The sequence below is a fragment of the Osmia lignaria genome, chromosome 8, assembly GCF_051020975.1.
Source record: "Osmia lignaria lignaria isolate PbOS001 chromosome 8, iyOsmLign1, whole genome shotgun sequence".
In the NCBI taxonomy this organism is placed as follows: Eukaryota; Metazoa; Arthropoda; class Insecta; order Hymenoptera; family Megachilidae; genus Osmia; species Osmia lignaria.
In genome coordinates, this window is record NC_135039.1 from 5,145,112 (window position 1) to 5,166,393 (window position 21,282).

At 43.5% G+C, this 21,282-nt stretch overlaps 1 protein-coding gene across 1 annotated transcript; it reads left to right on the top strand.

The window, feature by feature from the left end:
- Nucleotides 1-2,678: 2,678 nt before the first annotated feature.
- On the top strand, nucleotides 2,679-5,909 carry LOC117611229 (uncharacterized). Its single transcript, XM_034339166.2, has one exon. The coding sequence runs from the start codon at nucleotides 2,679-2,681 to the stop codon at nucleotides 5,907-5,909; it is 3,231 nt and encodes a 1,076-aa protein (XP_034195057.2).
- The last annotated feature ends 15,373 nt before the right edge of the window (nucleotides 5,910-21,282 follow it).

The following is a 21,282-nucleotide window of genomic DNA, read 5'->3' on the forward strand; positions in this document are numbered from 1 at the left end:
CACTGATTAGAAAGAGTCAGTAGCTAAAGACGAAAGAGGGACTAAAACCGGGATTTATTGCCTTCATTTAAATGTCCCGTGTCAATGTGACCATACTAATGCACAGAATAAAGTTTTTTATTTTTGTTCGAGCGAACTGTTTCCTCAATGTCTAACGCGACTGACTTCTGTCGTATTGCCATCCCTCTCTCATCGGCGCCCATCTCTCTCACGCCGTTGGCCAGCGGTGTGGGGCGAGGACGCCGGGAGAGAGAGGGAGAGGTGCGAGCCTGTCGTCGCTCTGCGACGGGGCTCACTCTTGTCTCACTCTTATCTCGCGAACGCTTTTCGGAGAATTCAGATCCGCAAATCTCTCCTTTGTTCTTTTTCTGGCGCTTCGCACGAACCAAGTGCTTCGGCGAACCGCAATAACGCGGATTAATTCAGCGAATAGAGGATTGAAATATAAACCTGTTATTCCTAAGACTACTTGTTAATTTATTAAATACAACGAGTTTTTGCTAAAACTACGCAACACGTTGCTGTGGAGTTCATTGCTTCCGCTTTTCCAAGACTCCTGCGCCTCGGTAAACGCGATCCGGCACCTCGCTCATTTTCCTACAGATTCCCAACCGCGGAAAATACGCCGCGGCGAAATTTAACGGAACAAACTGGTCCTTCGAGCCGGATCTGGTTAAACGAACAACGGTGCTTCGGGAAAATCGCGCAAGTGAACTCTGTGCTTCAAGTGCATCTGGCTTTTCTTCTTCACCTGTGGAGAACTTCTTCGGCGATCCAGATCAGCGAAAATCTCCAACCAGGAATCTGAAAAGAAGAGCCGATTGAAAACCGGTTACGTAACCATCCTTTGTTTCAACGGCAACGACCACGCTTTGTGACGTCACGCCGAGAGCCTAACGACTTTGGGTAAGTCAGCGCGACTAATATTTACCAACATTACGGTACGCGTTGAAAGGCTTAGAAGTACGGTCTCAGTGGTTCTCTATCGAAATATTAAATTAAATTTCGCCTTGAATTGCGATCATGACTACGTCCTTTTCGGATCTTCTGCGTGAACAAGAGGAAGTAGCGGGGTGGATACAAAGATTCTGGGCTAACGTATGCAAGTTAGGAAAGGACAAGCTGACGGGAGCGGTTTTAGAGCAGAGACAGGGTTTGCTCAACCGATACTGGGACACGTTCCTTAGCGGACACCGTAAATTGATGAGATGCAAGGAGGCGAGTTCTAGTTCATATGTCAAAGAGGACGCCTTTTCGGTCACAGAAGAAGCTTACCTCGACGCAGCCTTCATGATTTCCCATCACCTGAAAGAGCTGCCGTCCCCTTGCTCCTCGCATGATCAACAGTCCAATATTGCGCCTCCGCCCCACCCGCAACTGCCTAAAATTGATTTGCCGAAATTTTCGGGCGATCCGTTACAATGGGAGAGCTTTCGCGACCTTTTTAAAAGTCTAGTCCATGACGTCAGCCACTTACCTGACGTACAGAAGCTACTCTATTTGAAGTCTAGTTTGACAGGTGAGGCCGCCGAGGTCATTCGGAATACGCCGATAACGGACTCCGGCTTCAGGGGAGCATGGGACGATCTGGAAGCCCGGTACGGTAACATTCGTCTGTTATCGTTTTCCCATCATCGAGCGCTCCTCTTGTGCCCACCAGCCCTGCAGCAGTCAGCTGGCGAATTGAAGCGGCTTTTAGACACTTTCCGCCAGGCGATTAGGGCGTACGTTACACTGAGGAAACCCGTTACTTCATCGGATGAGTGGTTTGTATACTTACTAAGCCAAAAGCTTGACAAAACTACTCACCTTGCTTGGGAGACTTCTTTGGCGGATAGCCGGGAAATCCCGCGGTTCCAGCAATTATCGCAGTTCTTGGAGAACCGGATCCAAGCTTTAGGCGCTGCAGGCATGACGGACCCATCACTCCACGCTGTGTCGCCGACCAGCTCAAAGGAAATCAAACCTAAAACAAAAGGAGGAGCATCAGCAAAAGGCGTTAACTCTAACGTCTTAGCCGCAGCATCAAAGTCGCCCCCGGCCCGGAAATGTCCGGGGTGTTCGGGCACCCACGGTCTAGGATTTTGTTATAAATTCAAGGCGCTGTCGCCGGCAAAACGCAAGGAGCGCGTCCAACAGCTGAAGGCCTGCCTGAGCTGTTTGAATGTAGGACACGAAGTGGGTAAGTGTCCGTCTAAACAAGTCTGTTTAGCTTGTAGCAAGCGACACCTTACGTTACTGCACGAGGCGCTGACGGCTCCACCGGCAAGCGCACCAGGCCGTGAAGGCGGACAGCCGGCACGAGAAGACGCTGCCTCGACGTCTGACGACGCAACTCAGTGCGAGTGGCCATCTCAGGCGTTAAGGACAATGAGGTTGGACACGCGACCGGAGAGGTATCACTTGTAGTTCGACCCCGACACACCTCGGACTTCCGATTACCAGTTCGTGCGTTGGTACTCCGCAAACTAACGTCGTTGCTCCCGAGCAAACGCATCGTGGCAAAGTCTTGGCCGCATATTACCGGTCTCACGCTTGCTGACCCCGAGTACGGAGTTCCGGCTCGGGTAGATTTACTTTTAGGTGCGGATGTTTGCGGAACGCTCTTTGGTGACGACTCGCGCAGAGGGCCAGAGGGTACTCCAACAGCGAAACTCACCCCCTTTGGCTGGGTGCTTATGGGACCAGCCTCCGACGACAAACCCAAGGCGGAGACGGCCGCTCGGGTTCTTCACTGCCACGGCGAGGACTCCACAAGCCAACTCCTCCAGCGGTTCTGGGAGCTGGACGAGATTCGAGAACGGGCTCCAATGTCACAAGAAGAGGAAAAGTGTGAGCGTCACTTCCTTGACACCCATGCTCGAGATCCATCGGGACGCTACGTGGTGCGCCTTCCCTTCGTAAAGGACCCGCGGACTGCGCTGAAGTCCAACAGGACGACGGCGTTGAAACTCCTCTTCAATTGTGAACGACGCCTATCCTCGGATGCTACGCTGAAAGAGCAGTATCGAAATTTTATGATGGAGTACCTGACTTTACAGCACATGCAGGGTGCACCCGAAGAAGCGGATAAAGGGCCTGCGTATTACCTGCCACACCACGCCGTACGCAAGCGTCACGATCCTTCTGCCAAGTTACGGGTCGTTTTTAATGCTTCTTTTTGTACAGCCACGGGCCAATCGCTAAACGACTGCCTCGCCACTGGTCAGAAGCTCCAGGCTGACCTATGGATGGTATTGACCCGCTGGCGACTTTTTCGGGTCGTATTCACCACGGACATTGTCAAGATGTTCAGACAGATCCGAGTCCATTCAGAGGATACTAAGTGGCAAAGCATCCTTTGGCGCGCCACTCCCGACGAACGAGTGCAGGACTTTCGGCTTACAACGGTGACGTATGGCACGGCGTGTGCGCCTTTCCTAGCTTTACGGGTACTTGCCCAGCTGGCGAACGACGAAAGCAGCCGATTTCCCCGAGGAGCTTCGGTGGTGCGTCGACACACTTACGTCGATGATATTCTCACCGGGGCGGATGATGTCAGCGAGACCCTGGCTTTGAAAAGAGAAGTGGTGGCAATTTTCAAAGCTGGCGGTTTCGAACTAAGCAAATGGGCATCTAACATACCGGAAATTCAAGAAGCCGACTCTTCTAATACGCGCCTGTTTCAGGAATGGTCCGGCATCAGCACACTAGGCGTGAACTGGAATCCTAGGGATGATGCCTTCTCCCTGCGAGTCGCAGCCGCTGAGCTGGTGAGAGAATGCACCACCAAGAGGTCTATCCTTTCGGAAATCGCAGGCCTCTTCGACCCACTGGGCTGGGCGGCGCCGGTCCTAGTCGTGGCCAAGATTTTAATGCAGGACCTCTGGATCCTTGGAGCGGACTGGGATCAGCAATTGCCAGAGAACGTCTGCACTATGTGGCAGCGCTTCAGAGGCTCCTTGCAGCAATTGGATACCCTGAAGATCCCACGCTGGACATTTGCCTCATCAGAGCCGTCCACCCAGATGGAACTTCACGGTTTTTGTGACGCCTCGCAGCGAGCTTATGCGGCAGCGGTGTACCTGCGGGTCAATAACAATGGGTCGGTAACGACCTCGCTTTTGGTCGCAAAAACTAAGGTGGCCCCGGTAAAGACTATAACAATTCCGAAGTTGGAACTGTGTGGAGCCACCTTGTTATCTAAATTATTGATTCGGGTCAAAGAAGGCATTAATATGTCTGGCCCGACCATCGCGTGGACGGATTCAAGTGTAACCTTACACTGGATCCGCGGCCATGCATCTCAATGGAAACCCTTCGTTGCCCATCGAGTCTCCGATATCCAGCACGAGATACCGGCGGACAATTGGCGGCACATCCGCTCTCCGGACAATCCAGCGGACTTGGCAACCCGAGGAATGAGCCCAGCCGAGCTCGTCGACTCCGATATCTGGTGGCACGGGCCGAAATGGTTGACGGAACAGCCTGAATTCTGGCCGGCGACCTTTCCGGAGTCCAACGAGGGAATAGAGGCAGAGAGAAGAGGAGCCACGGTACACGTCGTCAAGGAGAAATTCGGAGAAAACTTCCTGTGCCGCTTCTCCTCCCTCTCGCACCTTTTATCTGTTATTGCCCAGTGTTTCAGGTTTGCCAGTCTAAGCCGAGGGCAGCCTTGCGAGAAGGGTTTTGTTAAAGCAGCGGAGCGCACCCACGCCTTCCTAGCAGTTCTGAGATTCTCTCAACACACCAGTTTCCTGGAGGAGATTGAACAACTGCAACGGCACGGCGAGCTACGCAAAGCTTCACCCCTTTCTCCGTGTCGACCTTTCTTAGACGACCAGGGCTTGCTAAGGCTCGGAGGGCGCTTAGAAAACGCGGCTCTGCCGTACAATGAGAAACATCCTTACCTTGTGTCGAAGAGATGTCCGTTGGCCAGGCTTCTGATACGGGACGCACATTACCGCACGCTCCATGGAGGTCCACAGCTTACTCGCAGCCATCTCATGAGAAGAGTCTGGATCGTCCGAGGCCGCTCACTGGTTCGATCCGAAATCGCCGCCTGCGTCACGTGCGCCCGGTTCAGCGGACGTAGAGCTGGACAACTGATGGGACAACTTCCACAGGAGCGCACTGCAGCACAGAGGGCCTTTTTAACCACCGGCGTGGATTATGCGGGCCCGATTAAGCTACGTACCTCGCCCGGGCGTGGCCACAAAGCCTACAAAGGCTACATCGCCCTCTTCGTGTGCCTGTCTACCAGGGCAATACATTTGGAAGCGGTGTCAGATCTAACCTCAGCTTCCTTTCTTGCAGCCTTCCGTCGCTTTGTGGGCAGGCGAGGACATTGCGCCACTCTGTTTAGCGACAATGGAACGGTATTCCAGGGAGCAGACAGAGAGCTCCGCACTATGTTCCGCCAGTCTACTTTATTCTACCAGGAGGCAGCCGCATCCCTGGCATTAGACGGCACCAGCTGGCAGTTCATTCCCCCTTATGCGCCGCATTTTGGTGGCCTGTGGGAGGCAGGGGTAAAATCCGTAAAGCACCATCTACGGAGAGTGATCGGTGATTCCACACTTACCTTCGAGGAACTGACGACTCTCCTCTGTCAAATAGAGGCGTGCCTAAACTCGAGGCCACTGTACGCACTATCAGAGGACCCTTCGGAGCTGGCCGCCTTGACACCGGGTCACTTCTTGATAGGGGAACCAACCACCGTCCCCCCAGAGCCAGAAGAACCATGCACTGCACTTCACACACGCTGGCGGTTAATCTCACAAATGCGAGCACAATTCTGGAAAAGATGGAGACGCGAATACTTACAGCATCTCCAACAGTTTCCGAAGTGGCGTCGTTACCGGGAGAATTTGGAAATCGGCAGCCTGGCGCTTATCCGGGACGACTTACAGCCACCAGCAAAGTGGTAGATGGGACGCGTCACCGAACTACACCCAGGACCTGATGGATGCGTTAGAGTGGTAACTCTACGCACTGAAAAGGGCACTGTTAAGAGGCCAATCGTCAAGCTGTGCCCCTTACCAGTATCGCCAACCGACGCCTCTTAGCATCGATACCAGCTAAGATACTTTAACTTTAACTTCCTTTTTCTTTTTCTCTTCGTAAACTACGACCGAAATTTTCCGCGTAATTCTTTTGCTTTACTTTGGTTGGTCTAGTTTGACAAAAATATGTTGTAGAACGGGTTTAAAGGTTTCCAATCCAGACAATTCGGGATGATTGGAAGGAGGAACCACTGCCTGAATTCTTCCTCCCGCTACTTTGAGTATATAATGACCCTTATACTCTCCTTCCTTGTTAAGGTTTACACAGTCCACTTTCTGCCCTGGTTCCACAGGGAACGTAACTGGCATGGAGATCTCGGAGTCCTGTCTGGTCTTAGGTGTCGGTAACAGGTCAAGCTTTGCGGCTTTTAGGGCAAACGTTTCAACTGTTTCTGTAAGCCCAGACAAACGCTCCGATGTTGTCCTCATCTGGTCGTTCACTTTTAATGTATGATCACGCTGTTGGGCATATTCATCCAGCAGGCTTTTGAAGTTCTTGTTCATATCGGTATACATTGCTTGAAGACCTTCAACAATATCAATCTCTGGACGTACTCGCCTGGCGGTAGTTTAAAAACACCGAAGAAAACCCTGGATGCTCGCAGGATTCTCAGTCAGAGTAAGAGCTAAATCTAGAGCTGTATCATCTAATGCGAGACGCTTACATTGTTTTACGACATCTTTAACCTTAGCAAGCACATTTGCATATCTTGGATTAACAGCAAGTGCCAAGTGGCCAAAGGCAACAACCCATGAGTCATACAATCGAGACTCATCGATCAGCATCAGCCTTAGTTGAGCTAAGCTCAGATCAGTCGCTCTACCACGGTCAGATTGTTCATCTTTATAAGGAAACCATTCCCAAGACTCAGAAGTCTCTTCATCCCCTGAATCATCCTGTCCCTCGAAAGCGTCTTCTTCTACAAGAGGAACGTCTGCATGGAGTTCTGTCGTCACGGGATGTTCATCTGCCTCATCGGCACGTCCTAACATCCCGAGAGCAGAGACTCCAGTAATCTTCACCGTATCCTTTGGAGAACTATTTCTCCACTCAGCTTTGCCAAACGAAGTTGAGGGAGAGCTGCCTGATTGACTCATCTTCGGGGGTCGTGGGATAACAGAATTGGTTGTAACTCGAAGTTTCCGTAACCGAAGTCCTAGACGAGGAGGAGATTTACTCACAGAGTAATAAGGGATGTCGACTTGAAACTGCCGAATTGGTAACCTTGAATCCAATATATTGGTTTCTTTGCCTGAGGGATTGATATGTAAGTTTTTAGACATGTGCACTGGACACTTTATGTATCGTATGTTCGAGGAAAGTTGTGATTTTCACTCTCTTCAAAGTTGTTTTGAGCATCAAAAACTTCCTTTTTCTTTTTCTCTTCGTAAACTACGACCGAAATTTTCCGCGTAATTCTTTTGCTTTACTTTGGTTGGTCTAGTTTACTATTCTAATTGCTATTTGTTATTTTATATTTACTCTTTATTCACTTTGCTTTACTTGATTGCTTTATATTAAAATTATTATTAATTAGTTTACCTTTGTAACTAGCGTGTAAGCACTCATGGTTTGTACTAGTAAAACTCTAGCGGTTATTTGCCTTGATTCACGTCAACCATTCTTCGTATCACCGAAGAAGGCGGGCGGTATGTTCGAGCGAACTGTTTCCTCAATGTCTAACGCGACTGACTTCTGTCGTATTGCCATCCCTCTCTCATCGGCGCCCATCTCTCTCACGCCGTTGGCCAGCGGTGTGGGGCGAGGACGCCGGGAGAGAGAGGGAGAGGTGCGAGCCTGTCGTCGCTCCGCGACGGGGCTCACTCTTGTCTCACTCTTATCTCGCGAACGCTTTTCGGAGAATTCAGATCCGCAAATCTCTCCTTTGTTCTTTTTCTGGCGCTTCGCACGAACCAAGTGCTTCGGCGAACCGCAATAACGCGGATTAATTCAGTGAATAGAGGATTGAAATATAAACTTGTTATTCCTAAGACTACTTGTTAATTTATTAAATACAACGAGTTTTTGCTAAAACTACGCAACACGTTGCTGTGGAGTTCATTGCTTCCGCTTTTCCAAGACTCCTGCGCCTCGGTAAACGCGATCCGGCACCTCGCTCATTTTCCTACAGATTCCCAACCGCGGAAAATACGCCGCGGCGAAATTTAACGGAACAATTTTGTACTTTTTGTTAATAAAAATTTCACTATCATGTGGAGAAGATTTTTCTGATTAAAATGAAGCTAAACACAATATAAATCGGTCAACATTTAATAGCATAATATTGGGTTAAATGTTGTGCTTGTGAGTCTTTCTCTCTTTGTTTATCCTTCTTGCGCTATCCTTTTCTATGTTCGGAAACACAAAGAACGGCGGATTCGTGGTGCTGGTAGGGGTAGAATGAATGAAATAATACACATAACGTAAGTACGCGGCCATAAGACTTATAGGAATGAAAACTACCTGACATAATAATTTCAAGAAGGGAATAAGAAATAAAGAAATGAATAATGAATTTTAATATAATTCTGTCACACTTAGACTGGGACACCCTGTATATGCAGGTACAATTATATTAAAATTCATTATTATATTTCAAATGAAAAAGATTTCAATAACACGTGGCTGGAGTGGCTGTCATGGGAATCGACGATGTAGACGGCGCGGAGAAAGAAGAGGCATTGTTTATATTTATTGATTATATTTCAATCGATAAATATTGTATATTATAGATCAATTTACATGTCTTTATTTTTCATTCCTTTCCTGAAATTATTAATGCCATATAGTTTTTATTCCTATAAGTCTTATAGTCGCGTACGTTATGTGTATTACAGAGTCTCATCGAATCTGTCGTAGCGTGTGACTATATTTACGCCGATCGGCCCTACGTTGTTTCATTCATGATACTCCTTCTCTTTCTCTCGCGCTGTCCTTTTCTATGTCCGCCAGGAATCAAAATCTCGCTCGGCTCGAGCAAATTCATTTTGCTAGATGGTCACAGATGCGGCAACACCGCGATAGAACTCTCAAATGATGTGATTTGGCAACTATGCCACCTCACTTTCGTTTCTTATTCTGCAGAATGACGTTAGATGTCACACCGTCAAATGTCGAATTTCTCAATTATGTGTTTTCACGATTGCCCGATTCTTTCCAATGGCGCTTACATCGATTATAATGGCGATTTCTGCCATCGAGAATAAGCATTACTGCAAAATAACCGTAAGCAATTTTTCAATTGACTTTCAGATTTTTCTGATAAATTAATATCTAATTTTTCTGTAACGAAGTCGAACAATTGTTTCTGATACATTAGAGCAGGACCTAAATCTTTTAAGAATAAGAATAAATCTTTGTTTCTTAATGTTGTCATTTTTAATTAAAAGAATCAGTTATGTGTTGATTGTATGTGTTGAACTTATGTATTTTTAAAAGCAGAGGTGTGAGTCGTGACAGACAGACAAAAGACTCTCTAACAAACAGTGCAGTCAAATCGTACGAAATAGGAACCTCCACACAGAGCGTACCGCACCGCGCTTGTACGCGCTCGCGTTTGTTTGCGTATGCTACTGCTACCAAAGTGGCAGATGGTGGCAGCTGAAATAAGTTGTTTTGTGGAAAGGAATGTCCAATTGATAATTTAGAACAAGAAAAAATGTAGCAACTCTCAAACATTCTCTTAAATGTTAATAAATAGTTAAGATATTACTATGACTTTTAAGAAATTATGAAAATAATTGTTAAACATTGAACGTTATTGTTATCTGTTTAAAACACATATTTTTCATAAATTAAACAAAGTGTTACAAAATGAAAAAAGTTTGATTGTATCATACATAAATTTAGAAGAAATATATCGCCTTGAAGTTTCATAAAAAAATCGACGAAAATATTTACGTAACTGTCACAATACGATCATTATGATTATTTTAGATATAAATAGTAAGGGTATTTTAAAAAATTACAATTGTTTGTTCTTAAAGTAATGTATTAAGTAACCAAATTAGCAATTAGGAACTTAATTAAAGAAAAAAAGTTTTTGTTCCTATGTCCGCATTTTAATACAGTTCGATCCACTGTGCGCCGTCGCCTTTTGAATGATGTTACTTCTGAGTTTAAATATTGTTCTTATATTATACGTGTTGTTAAAAACTCTAAAGTTGTTCCAATTCTTGACTGATCTGAGAACTCGGAGTTTCCGCCGTGTTTGAATTATATGCGTGTAGTGAGGTGAAGGATAAAAAAGGAACACGCCTTTATCTTCAGTAGGAATCCTTTTTACCGTCAATCCTCATTACCATCATCCACACGTTGTAGCGGATCCGTTAGGGTTTCTGGTTCGGATAGAAAAAACTAGTCTTAGTATGTAGCACAACCGACTCTAGTACTAGCCATGCTGAACAACGTGGCAACACCGCTCACGTGACAATCGGGAGTCCTATTTTCAAAAACAGAGTCCTGTGCTCGGAATTGTAATTAACGTCTTTTATAATTAAATGCTGTAATAATATACACTATTTTGTGTTAATTATGTATAAACAATATATAAACGTTGCAACTGTGGCAAATAGAAGTAATGTGGTGGTATAAAATTGTTATAAATGTGATATATATTTTGTGTACTCTCAAAGTAGTTTGGTGTTGTGAAGCATGATATTTGAAATATTTACAGTGGTTTCAAGAAAATTTAGGTATGAAGCAAAATGAAACCATCTTTGGATCAAATTGAAACATTTAAGAATTGATGAACGTGTATATAAGTTAACAAAAACCTTGAAACAAGCGAAATTATTGGAACGAAATCAAAGAGGTTATGTGAAGTCCAGAGAGTAGTCGGGAATTTGACGACGTTGATTGGCTGAGAGTCTGGGAGTCCGGGAGGCAGATAGAGTAGGGTAGGTGTTGATATATTCAGACCGGACTCCCGCGGTGTTGCCATTTTTACTTCAGCACGGCTAGTACTAGAGTCGGCTGTGTATGTATTTAGTATAAAGAATATATATATTTTATTTGTGCGGCGACTGGCTAGCGCGAACTTCTATCTAGCCGTTAAGGGGGTAGACACGGGTAATGCAGCGAGGTGACATTACCGGCAAAAATGGACCTATTAATGGGTTTACGGGAATCGGTTATTTGTCCTTATATGAGAACACTTAGGGCTGGGTGAGGGCTCATTGGAAAGAGGAAGGTCCAATGCAGGGGGCTCAACCGATGGTTTAACGAGATTGTGTTAATATCTAATAATACGAGTGTCCAAAGTAGAGGAAAAATTGAGAAAATACGCCCGCTGAATCCAAGTACATTTTAGGTAACTATAAGAGTTTTGTGACTAACACGATTTATTGAGCCCCCTTCATTGAACCTTCCTCTTTCGAATGAGCCCTTATTCAGCTCAAGAACTTCTCATATAAGGACGAATAACCGATTCCCGTAAAAGCATTCCCAAAGACGAGTTCCGCCATTATCTGGATACTACAGAGCAAGTCACGTGACAAATTTAGTTCAGCTAGTAGTTATAAGGTGGCGTCTAAGTAGAAAGGCTGCCGATTTGGAATCGTAGTCAGAATCAAGCGTTAGCTTGATTACGTCACTCGAGCTGTGCTGCGAAGGCAAGCGAAAAAGGCAACATCGCCCGAACGCTGAGTGAGACGCATTACAGTCCTGCTGTTGAGATTGTCCCTTTTCGCTACGTTTTGACTGCGGCCCGCCTGGATTTTCCACAGCGCCCCATAACCTCGACCCATTCAAACTATATAGTGTTTGGTATCATTTTAATCAGAAAAATTTCACCAATGCGCTAGTAAAAGTTTCAGTAAAAAAAAGTCAAAAATCAAAAAGTTTTATAATTGAATTAGTATTAGTCACACCGATACGTTTCGGCTCTTTCCTTTGATCATTAGACCTCTCTCTCTCCTCCACTGTCTGTCCCTTTCTACGTTCATGCTTGGCTGGTCGTCGCATCTAATTCGAGATTCGACATCTCGGCTGGATGTATGCAACGTCTGGTTCCCAATCTCTGTTGCATATATTCAACTTTTACTGTATATGTAGACGCGAGGTCCCTCCATTTATTAGTTCTAATAGTACCATAGTACTTTTTTATGCAGAATGTTTCAAGGAGTTGGCACAAGTAAAACAAAAATGCAATTCCATTTAAATAAAAAGTGGATTTGCGATCTGAGAAATTTTTTAGAAAAAGTTATTAACTTCTTTAAATAAATGTTTTGTAATTAATAAAAATATACAGGACACGTCATGCAATTTCTGACGGGTTATATCTTGAATTTGATAAGAGATAGGAAAAAGCTGTTTATGTAAAAGTTCAATGGTATGATAATGTCTATTTTTCTGTGATTTCATCTTCTCCGTGAATGCAACGATGCACTCAAAAATGCAAATCCACTTTTTATTTAAATGGAATTACATTTTTGTTTTACTTGTGCCAACTCCTTGAAACATTCTGCATAAAAAAGTACTAAGTATTGTACTATTAGAACTAATAAATGGAGGGACCTCGCATATATTCAGCCGAGATGTCAAATCTCGAATTAGATGCGACGACCAGCCAAGCGTGAACGTAGAAAGGGACAGACAGTGGAGGAGAGATAGAGCGGTCTAATGATCAAAGGAAAGAGCCGAAACGTATCGGTGTGACTAATACTAATTCAATTATAAAACTTTTTTATTTTTGACTTTTTTTTACTGAAACTTTTACTAGCGCATTGGTGAAATTTTTCTAATTAAAATGATACCAAACACGATATAGTTTGAATGGGGCGAGGTTTGTTATGGGGCGCTGTGGAAAATCCAGGCGGGCGGCAGTCAAATCTTAGCAAAAGGGGACAATCTCAACATTCTGAATGAGAGAAGGACAGCATGACTGTAGTGTGACTCACTCAGCGTTCGGGCGATGTTGCCTTTTTCGCTTGCCTTCGCAGCACAGTTCGAGTGACGTAATCAAGCTAACGCTTCATTCTGACTACGATTCAAAATCGGCAGCCTTTCTACTTAGACGCCACCTTATAACTACTAGCTGAACTAAATTTGTCACGTGACTTGCTCTGTAGTATCCAGATAACGGCGGAATTCGTCTGTGAGAATGCAATCGCGATTTTTCGCTTTTCTCCCTTATATGAGAATATTTGAGGCTGGATGAGGGCTCATTCGACAGAGAAAGGTTCAGTGCAGCGCGCTTTGGTCATCGTTTGAGTCACAAAACTCTTTTAGTGACCTAAAAATACCTTCGATTCTGCGAATGTATTTTCTCGATTTTTCCTCTACTTTGGACACTCATATTATTAGATATTAACAAAATTACGTTCAATCATGACCAGAGCGCGCTGCATTGAACCTTCCTCTTTCGAATGAGCCCTCACCCAGCCTCAAATATTCTCATATAAGGACGAAAAGCGAAAAATCCCGGACCCTTTTTTATGCCCATTTTTGCCGGTAATGTCACCTCGCTGCATTACCCGTGTCTACCCCCTTAAGGTAATGCGAGCGTCGAGGCCGAACTTCGAATTCCGCGTTGGTAAAACAGTCAACGTTTCATCGAAAATTAGGCCGAACAGAAACTGATTTCAGCGCCACCTCAATTATCGCATCCAACTAACGGCATGCTATGCTACATCACTTTTCGCATACACCTAAATGACACGGATGCTACGATAACTATATTATGTACGTAACAGATAAAATATAAAATACGATACTGTACACATGACGTATGAAATATATGAATGACCTAACTCCTTCATGCAAATGTTATATATACATTTCTTGTAATATAACATAACCAAGGGAAGAATATTCCTACAAATCGAATGTCTAAAGTTATTTTTTTTATATGTCCCGATATTGTACCCCGAATTTCTACAAAATAATATGTCCCGAGAAAGAGTGTGAATGAGAGGAGAGTGATTGATGTGAGATAATGAGAGGCAGAAAGAGAACTAGAGCGATTGTGGGTAGATGTGAAAAGGCGAATAATAAAGATTATAGTATTTTGGGCACAAATCCCGTTTATTTCCTACAGGAAAAGGAATATGGGAATAAATGATAATAACGTAATTTGTGATATATATTTTTATGTATAAATATAAGAAAATGAACGAAATATAATAAAATGAATAATAAAAGAAATACATATAATAAAATCTAATAGAATAAAATAAAAAGATATAATAAAATGAAATAAATATAACAAAATGAACGAAATATAATATTTATTAAAACAAATACAATAAAAGAAATATATATATTGAATAAAATAAAGAAATATAAGAAATATAATAAAATCAAAGAAATATTTTACAAATACAATAAAAGAAATATATATATTGTAACGTTTTTATTTTACTACTCTTTACGGAGGAGAATGAACGCGAGTAGTACGAGCGTACGATTTCCCCTACGATTCTCAAGGAGTGGTTCGCGTTCGCTACGCGTTCGCGAAGGCAGAAAGAACGGTGAAGTCAGTAATGAGACGTAGGTTTGCGGTGTAACAAAATACTGATTTATTCAACAAAAATATTAGTGACTGGAGTATGGCAAAAGAGCCTATCACAGAATGGTGGAAGCACCGCAAATATTATGGCAGTTTACGCGTTTAACAATCAATGGAACGCAATTCTCATCTCATAGATGTTCAATAGACGCGCTTGTTATAAAATATACTATACAACGGACCTGAGTAGATTAATCGTCAATAATTCGTGTTGGGCACGCAGATCGGATTTACACGAATCGGAAATGTAATACAAGAATGGTAACGCAAAAGAAAATATTTCAACCAGTCGAGCGACTTTAACGCGACTTAACAAAAAACTCAGTCTTCTTTTGTACGGAAAAATGACTGGTTGAATAACACACCTTAAGTATCGCGGAATAATTATTATTGAATAAAATATAACCTAAGAAAATAGAAGGAAATATAACGCAAAGAAAAGATCTCAACCAGTCGAGCGACTTTAACGCGACTTAACAAAAAACTCAGTCTTCTTTTATACGGAAAAATGACTGGTTGAATAACGCACCTTAAGTATCGCGGAATAATTATTATTGAATAAAATATAACCTAAGAAAATAGAAGGAAATATAACGCAAAGAAAAGATCTCAACCAGCCGAGCGACTTTAACGCGACTCAAAAAACTCAGTCTTCTTTTATACGGAAAAATGACTGGTTGAATAACGCATTTAAGAAAATATAAGAAAATATACGAAAATATAAAAGAATATACCAAAAAGGACCAGAACGCAATACCGTGACTCTAATCGGAATGCGAAAGGTAATATCCACACGACGGTTACAAAATTTCGTCGGTCGTCTACGATTTAAACGCCTTTCACCAAGGACGAGTTATTGTTCGCTCGATTCGTCTTGAAAACATACACCGAAATCACGACGCACGACGGTCGCGTGATCGTGGAGCGCGTAGGCAAAAAAGGAACGTTTAAATTTACTAACCGTACAGCGAAATATTAGCTTTAACGCGCCTCTCAAATCGCAGAATGGCGAGCCAGTGGATTCCGAGGATACTTCCGGTCCAGCGAGGTTTTCACCTGCGAACCTCAGATCGACAGGGGCACTGACTTCACGATTTCACTCACAATCAAAGGATGAGAAGGTCGCGCACTAAGTCCCGACCCTGGACTCCTTTGCAGATTGAAATACGTGAATTTGAGAGTATCCGTTAACAGTGGATTTGCCGGAATCCGTCAACGTTCTTCCTGTCGTACACGGCGTACTCAAGGAAGAAATGAAGACTGCCAAGAGCGAGATCACGGCCCTCCAAATTGCAATGTAAAATTGCCAGAGCACAAGCAAAACGATGATGACTCGGCTAGGTTTCCCTAGGAATCAACGACGTCTCGGATATGCCTGTGTAGAGCGATCTTTCGAGGGTGCTGAGTCCCAAGATAGAAGGCCACTACTAAATGAAAGGGAGATGTCCAAGCTCGGGCTCTAGTCACGACTTGCTGGATCGCAATCTTAAGACGGTTGTCTCTATGAAGAGAGCCGTAGGCGAAAGCGTCCGTTCTGCTTGTCGTTTGGGACCAGAGTGTCGATCGATGGATCGACACTGAGCTCCTTCGATCCGGCGTTCGAAGGAGGGGATCCGCGCACGCGCTCCACTATCATGAATAAGTAGGGATAGCACGTACCATCGCTATAGTTCCGATCTCTTACGGAAAATCTATGTTACTTTGTACTGTACTATGTAACTGTACAAATGTACGGTTACATATACCCCCCTCTCGGATCTAGAGCGCTGATAGGTACTAATGAACGCGACACTCACTCCCCCATTCATACAACAACAAAAAAAATGAAACTGTGATTACATTAGATAAAAACAAAAATTAAAAAAAATATATATATATATGACTCGGTCATATGACACAAAAAAAAAATAAATGTCCTCTTTGGTGTTACCGGTATAAATCAAATAAAAAAAAAACGAATTTATCATAGCCTTCCACACATCCATCACACACTTATTTACAACTTACAACTAGATAAACAGAAAGAAATACAGTAAAACCTGGATAAATGCAACCAAGATTGGGACCCAGTGGTTGCATTTATTCAAGCGAGGTGTCGAATCTCGGGTTACACGCGACGTAGAACGTAGAAAGGGACAGACAGTGGCGGAAAGAGAGAGGTCCGATGATGAAAGGAAAGAGCCGAAACGTATCGGTGTGACTAATACTAATTCAACTATAAAACTTTTTTATTTTTGACTTTTTTTTATTGAAACTTTTACTAACGCATTGGTGAAATTTTTCTCATTAAAATGGTATCAAACACGATATAGTTTCAATTATAATTACTTGCTAAAATTGATGTTAAAGGTCGGCGAAAAGCAACAGAGATCGAAATCAAAACCAGTCGCGGTGTCGGCTCTGGTTTCAAAGGTTTTATTTATCCAGGCAAGGTGGCGATTCTGGGCATTTAATCTTGCATTTATCCAAGCGAGATGTCGATTCTGGGCATTTAATGTTGCATTTATCCAAGCGAGGTGTCAATTCTGGGTATTTAATGTTGCATTTATCCAAGCGAGGTGTCGATTCTGCGTCCGTACACATGTTTTGTATTCAGCCGACATGCCGATTCTGTGTCCGTACACATCTTTTGTATTTAGCCGACATCATTTATATTCAGTTGTGGTGTCAATTCTATGTTGTTTATTCTATTCCTATTGTTTATAAATATAATTCAAACTATATCGTGTTTGGTGTCATTTTAATCAGAAACATCTCACAAATGCGTTAGTAAAAGTTTCATTAGGAAAAAGTTAAAAATAAAAAAGTTTTATCGTTCAATTAGTATTAGTCACGTCGATATTACGGTCGGATCATATTACACGGTTTCCTTGTCGAGCGGCTCGGTTCGCCTAGGGGGATCCCCCCAAGTGGAGGGGATAGCGATGTTGCACTTATCCAAGCATTCTTTCGTTGCATTTATCCAGATTTTACTGTATTGATATGACTTGTCTCAAACGAAAGAAAAGAAAATAAAATGGTCTTGGTTTCTCAAAAAAAAAAAACGGAGATTGGGCGTTATATGCCTTCACGCATGTAAATGATCGAAAAATAAAAAAAAAGGAGAGGAACGCTTCTCGGTCTTTCAAAAAAAAACAAAACAATAATCACAAACAAAAAAAAAACTATAACCATGCTTCTGTCACTGTTAGTCACTTCACTTAACTGGGTCCTCGGTCTTCATCCTCCATCGCATCAATCATTGCCTCCGTTATTCTAAGCAGACCCAGTGGATCTTGCATGTCGAGTTTTGGTACCTCGATTTCCTGGTCGGATGTCGTTCCCATATCGACAAACTGATCCAGGTCGTATGGGTCCTGAGCCGCTGGGTCCGGCATCGGTGGGATGACCCAATCCGTTTCGGTGCTGGACTGGATGGCTGCGATGGTTACCATCGCATCTTCCAGGGTGATCGCTGGGTCGCCGATGGCCTCTGCCGGTACGGTGGGGGTTGACTTTTCTGTGACTGTGGTGCCCATGGAGGTGGATGGGCCATGATTTTCATGGCTGGCCATGAAACCTTCTGCACGGAGGTCGCATGATTCCGAGGCGTCCACCTGTTTGGTTACCGGCGGCCTTGCGCGGCGCCTGCGTCTAGTGGCGCGTTGTTGAGTCCGCTGCCGCGCCAACCCTCGTTTGGGGGTTTGGGTCCGGCCGTCCACCTTCTTGGCCGTTACTTGGGTGTGTCGCCCACGACGTGCGGCGCCGGATTTTGTCTTCGTCCAGGGCCTTGGCTGGATCGTGCGGAGTTGTGGCCCTTTTGGCGTGTGATAGGTTAGCTCAACGCCAGTTTGCGTAGCCTTGCTATGCATTAGCCATGCAGCATAGGCCTGTGTGCCTTGCGAATTAGTGCGCACTTCTGTTGTTGACTGCATGACTGCCGAATTGAGACTGGTGAAAGTTGTTGATGCTTGAGTACCTCGAGTGGGGCCTCGAACATGCCCTGCATGGCTGAAACGACGTACCGGAGGTACCGTGAAAAACTTGTAGATCAGTTTATGAAAAGCGCAATGCATACCATGCAGGCAGCAGGTGAAGAAGAAAGACGATTAGTTTTTAAAAACAATGAAGTAGTCGATGGTATCCCGTATATAACTGTCATAGCGGATGGTAGCTGGATGAAAAGATCGTATGGAACGAATTCACTTTCCGGTGTTGGTGCCATTGTAGGTTCCCGCACAGGAAAAGTTCTGTTTATCGGCATACGCAATAAATACTGTACAATATGTGATATAGCAGAACGAAAAGCTACATCCCCAAAACATCATAAATGTTATAAAAACTATGATCGTTATGCTAGTTCTAGTAGCATGGAAAGTGATGCTATTGCTGAAGGTTTCAAATGCAGCATTGAAGTGCATGGCTTGATATATAGAACGGTTGTTGCCGACGGTGATAGTAACGTATATCATAATATTGTAAATAACAGACGTTACCGAGAGCAAAACGTAACCGTTAAAAAAATTGAGTGTACCAATCACTTACTTCGTAATTTGTGTAAAAAGTTGTGACACGTAGCTGAAAAAACGCAAACGAAGGGTCACAGAGATCGTGGCTTTGTTGCGTACCGAAATATAATTAAAAAAAATATTTTAGATATTCGTAGAGCTGTCGTTTTAGCAGTCAATGCGCGAAAACAAGAAACAGGACCTCAACATATCAAAGCTAGAGAACTTCAGATGGACATTTTAAGTATTTCTAGCCATATATTTGGTGAGCACAAGGAGTACAATAGCCGCAGCCATACGTGTATGCGTGACGTAAACAGAGCTGAGAAAGATTACATTCCATCTTTGAAATTGTACGGTCTGTATATCGAAGTCGAGAAAGCCATACGATTCCTCAGCTGCTATTCGGATAGTTTGTTAACCAATGTGACAAACAATCCCGCAGAAACATTTAATTCAATTATCTGCAAAGAGATTGGTGGAAAACGTATTAATTTTGGTGCAAGAGGTTCCTACAATGCTCGAGTTGCAGGAGCTGTTACGCAATACAATACACAACAAGAACTTACAGAAATGCATAAGAACATGTGTAAAACCATTCCACCACTAGTAAAGAGATTGGAGGAACGGCGGCAGAGAAAAGTTGCGAAAACGAAAGAATTGCGAATGACCCATGGCAAGAGAAGGAAATTTAAGCCGGTGCAAGGAACGGATAGATATTATGGTCCAAACTCGCAAAGACCAGATCTTCCGAGTGATATACTACTTCAACTTTGGAAGGAACATTTTGAAAAGCTTGCTGACAATGCCAGAAATCGTACAATAATAGAAACGAACACAAGAGAGCAAAACGATTCAGATTTATGGAGAGCTTTAAAAGAGAAAATGCTAACTGCTTCGAATTTTGGAGCAGTATGTCTCATGAGACAAACAACGTCCTGCGCAGCAATGGCGAAAAACATTTTATATCCTCCACCTGTCGATACCGCTGCTATGAAATACGGCCGCTATAAAGAACACATTGCAAGAAAAGACGTAGCGAACGCAATGAAAACAAGAATTCGAACTTGTGGCTTGTTCATAGATCGCGACATTCCATACTTGGGTGCCTCTCCTGATGGACTTATCGACGATGACGGTTTACTGGAACTGAAATGCCCACAATCTGCTGAGAATTTGACAGCGATAAACGCAATAGAAACAATACGTCACTTACGAAACATCTTCGATAAGAGAGATATACAAGAAATGAACAGAAAGCACCAGTATTTCTACCAAGTACAAGGTCAGTTGCATATAACGCAGCGGAAGTACTGTATTTTCGCTATCTGGACACCTAAAAGCATACATATGATCCGCGTAAATAGGGACGACGCATTTTGGACAAATCATATGGAACCTTTCGTAACGCGCTTCTATGAAGGATGCATGCTTCTGGAAATATTGGACAGCCGCCACAATAGACACATGCCTATTAGAAATCCAGAATACATACTACGGGCAAAAGAAGACACCGCATCCATTCAAAAATGTAGCAGACAAATCGCAGAAAAACGTACATACGAAAATATGACACAGAACAGTGTTGTAGCATCAAATATTACCAAGTAATCAAGTAAATATACGTTGAAGCAGTAACTAGCGAGTGTGTCATTGTCAGTCATTCAGACCAAGAAGAAAACTTCATAGATGATGATGTAGGATACTATATATTGGAGACTACTGTTTCTTCCGTAACTGACGTACAGAAAAATGTACTACCTGTGCAAAGTAAATTAAACGATGAATCGTTAGATCGATTTTTGCGTGTCGTCAGAGAAACTACTCCTTTTGAAACGCAAAGTGTCCTATACTTACAGTTTACAAAATTTATCAATCCCTGCTGTACTGATAAAAGCGTGCAAATAATTGGAGGCAACTGTTCTGATCACTGGCGAAGTATCTATTTCGACGGCCACAAACTCCATGTATACGACAGTTTACCTGGCAGTACATATGATAAGCTCGTAGAAGAAGAAAAAAAGTATATTGCATTACGATTTCCTCATATTCGCAAAAAGGATATACTTTTTGAAAGAGTTCAAGCGCAACCGGATTGTTACAGTTGTGGTGTATACGCGGCGGCATACATCACTACCATAGGTTTGCTCAGAAAACTATTCCCATGACGTACAACGCCTGAGACGTCACTTTGTGAATATTATTGAACGATCAATCGAACTTACCTGTAAGTGAAGTTCG

What these genes read in the sequence shown, in the direction of transcription:
- LOC117611229 (XM_034339166.2), top strand. Translation starts at nt 2,679, where the DNA reads ATGGGACCAGCCTCCGACGACAAACCCAAGGCGGAGACGGCCGCTCGG.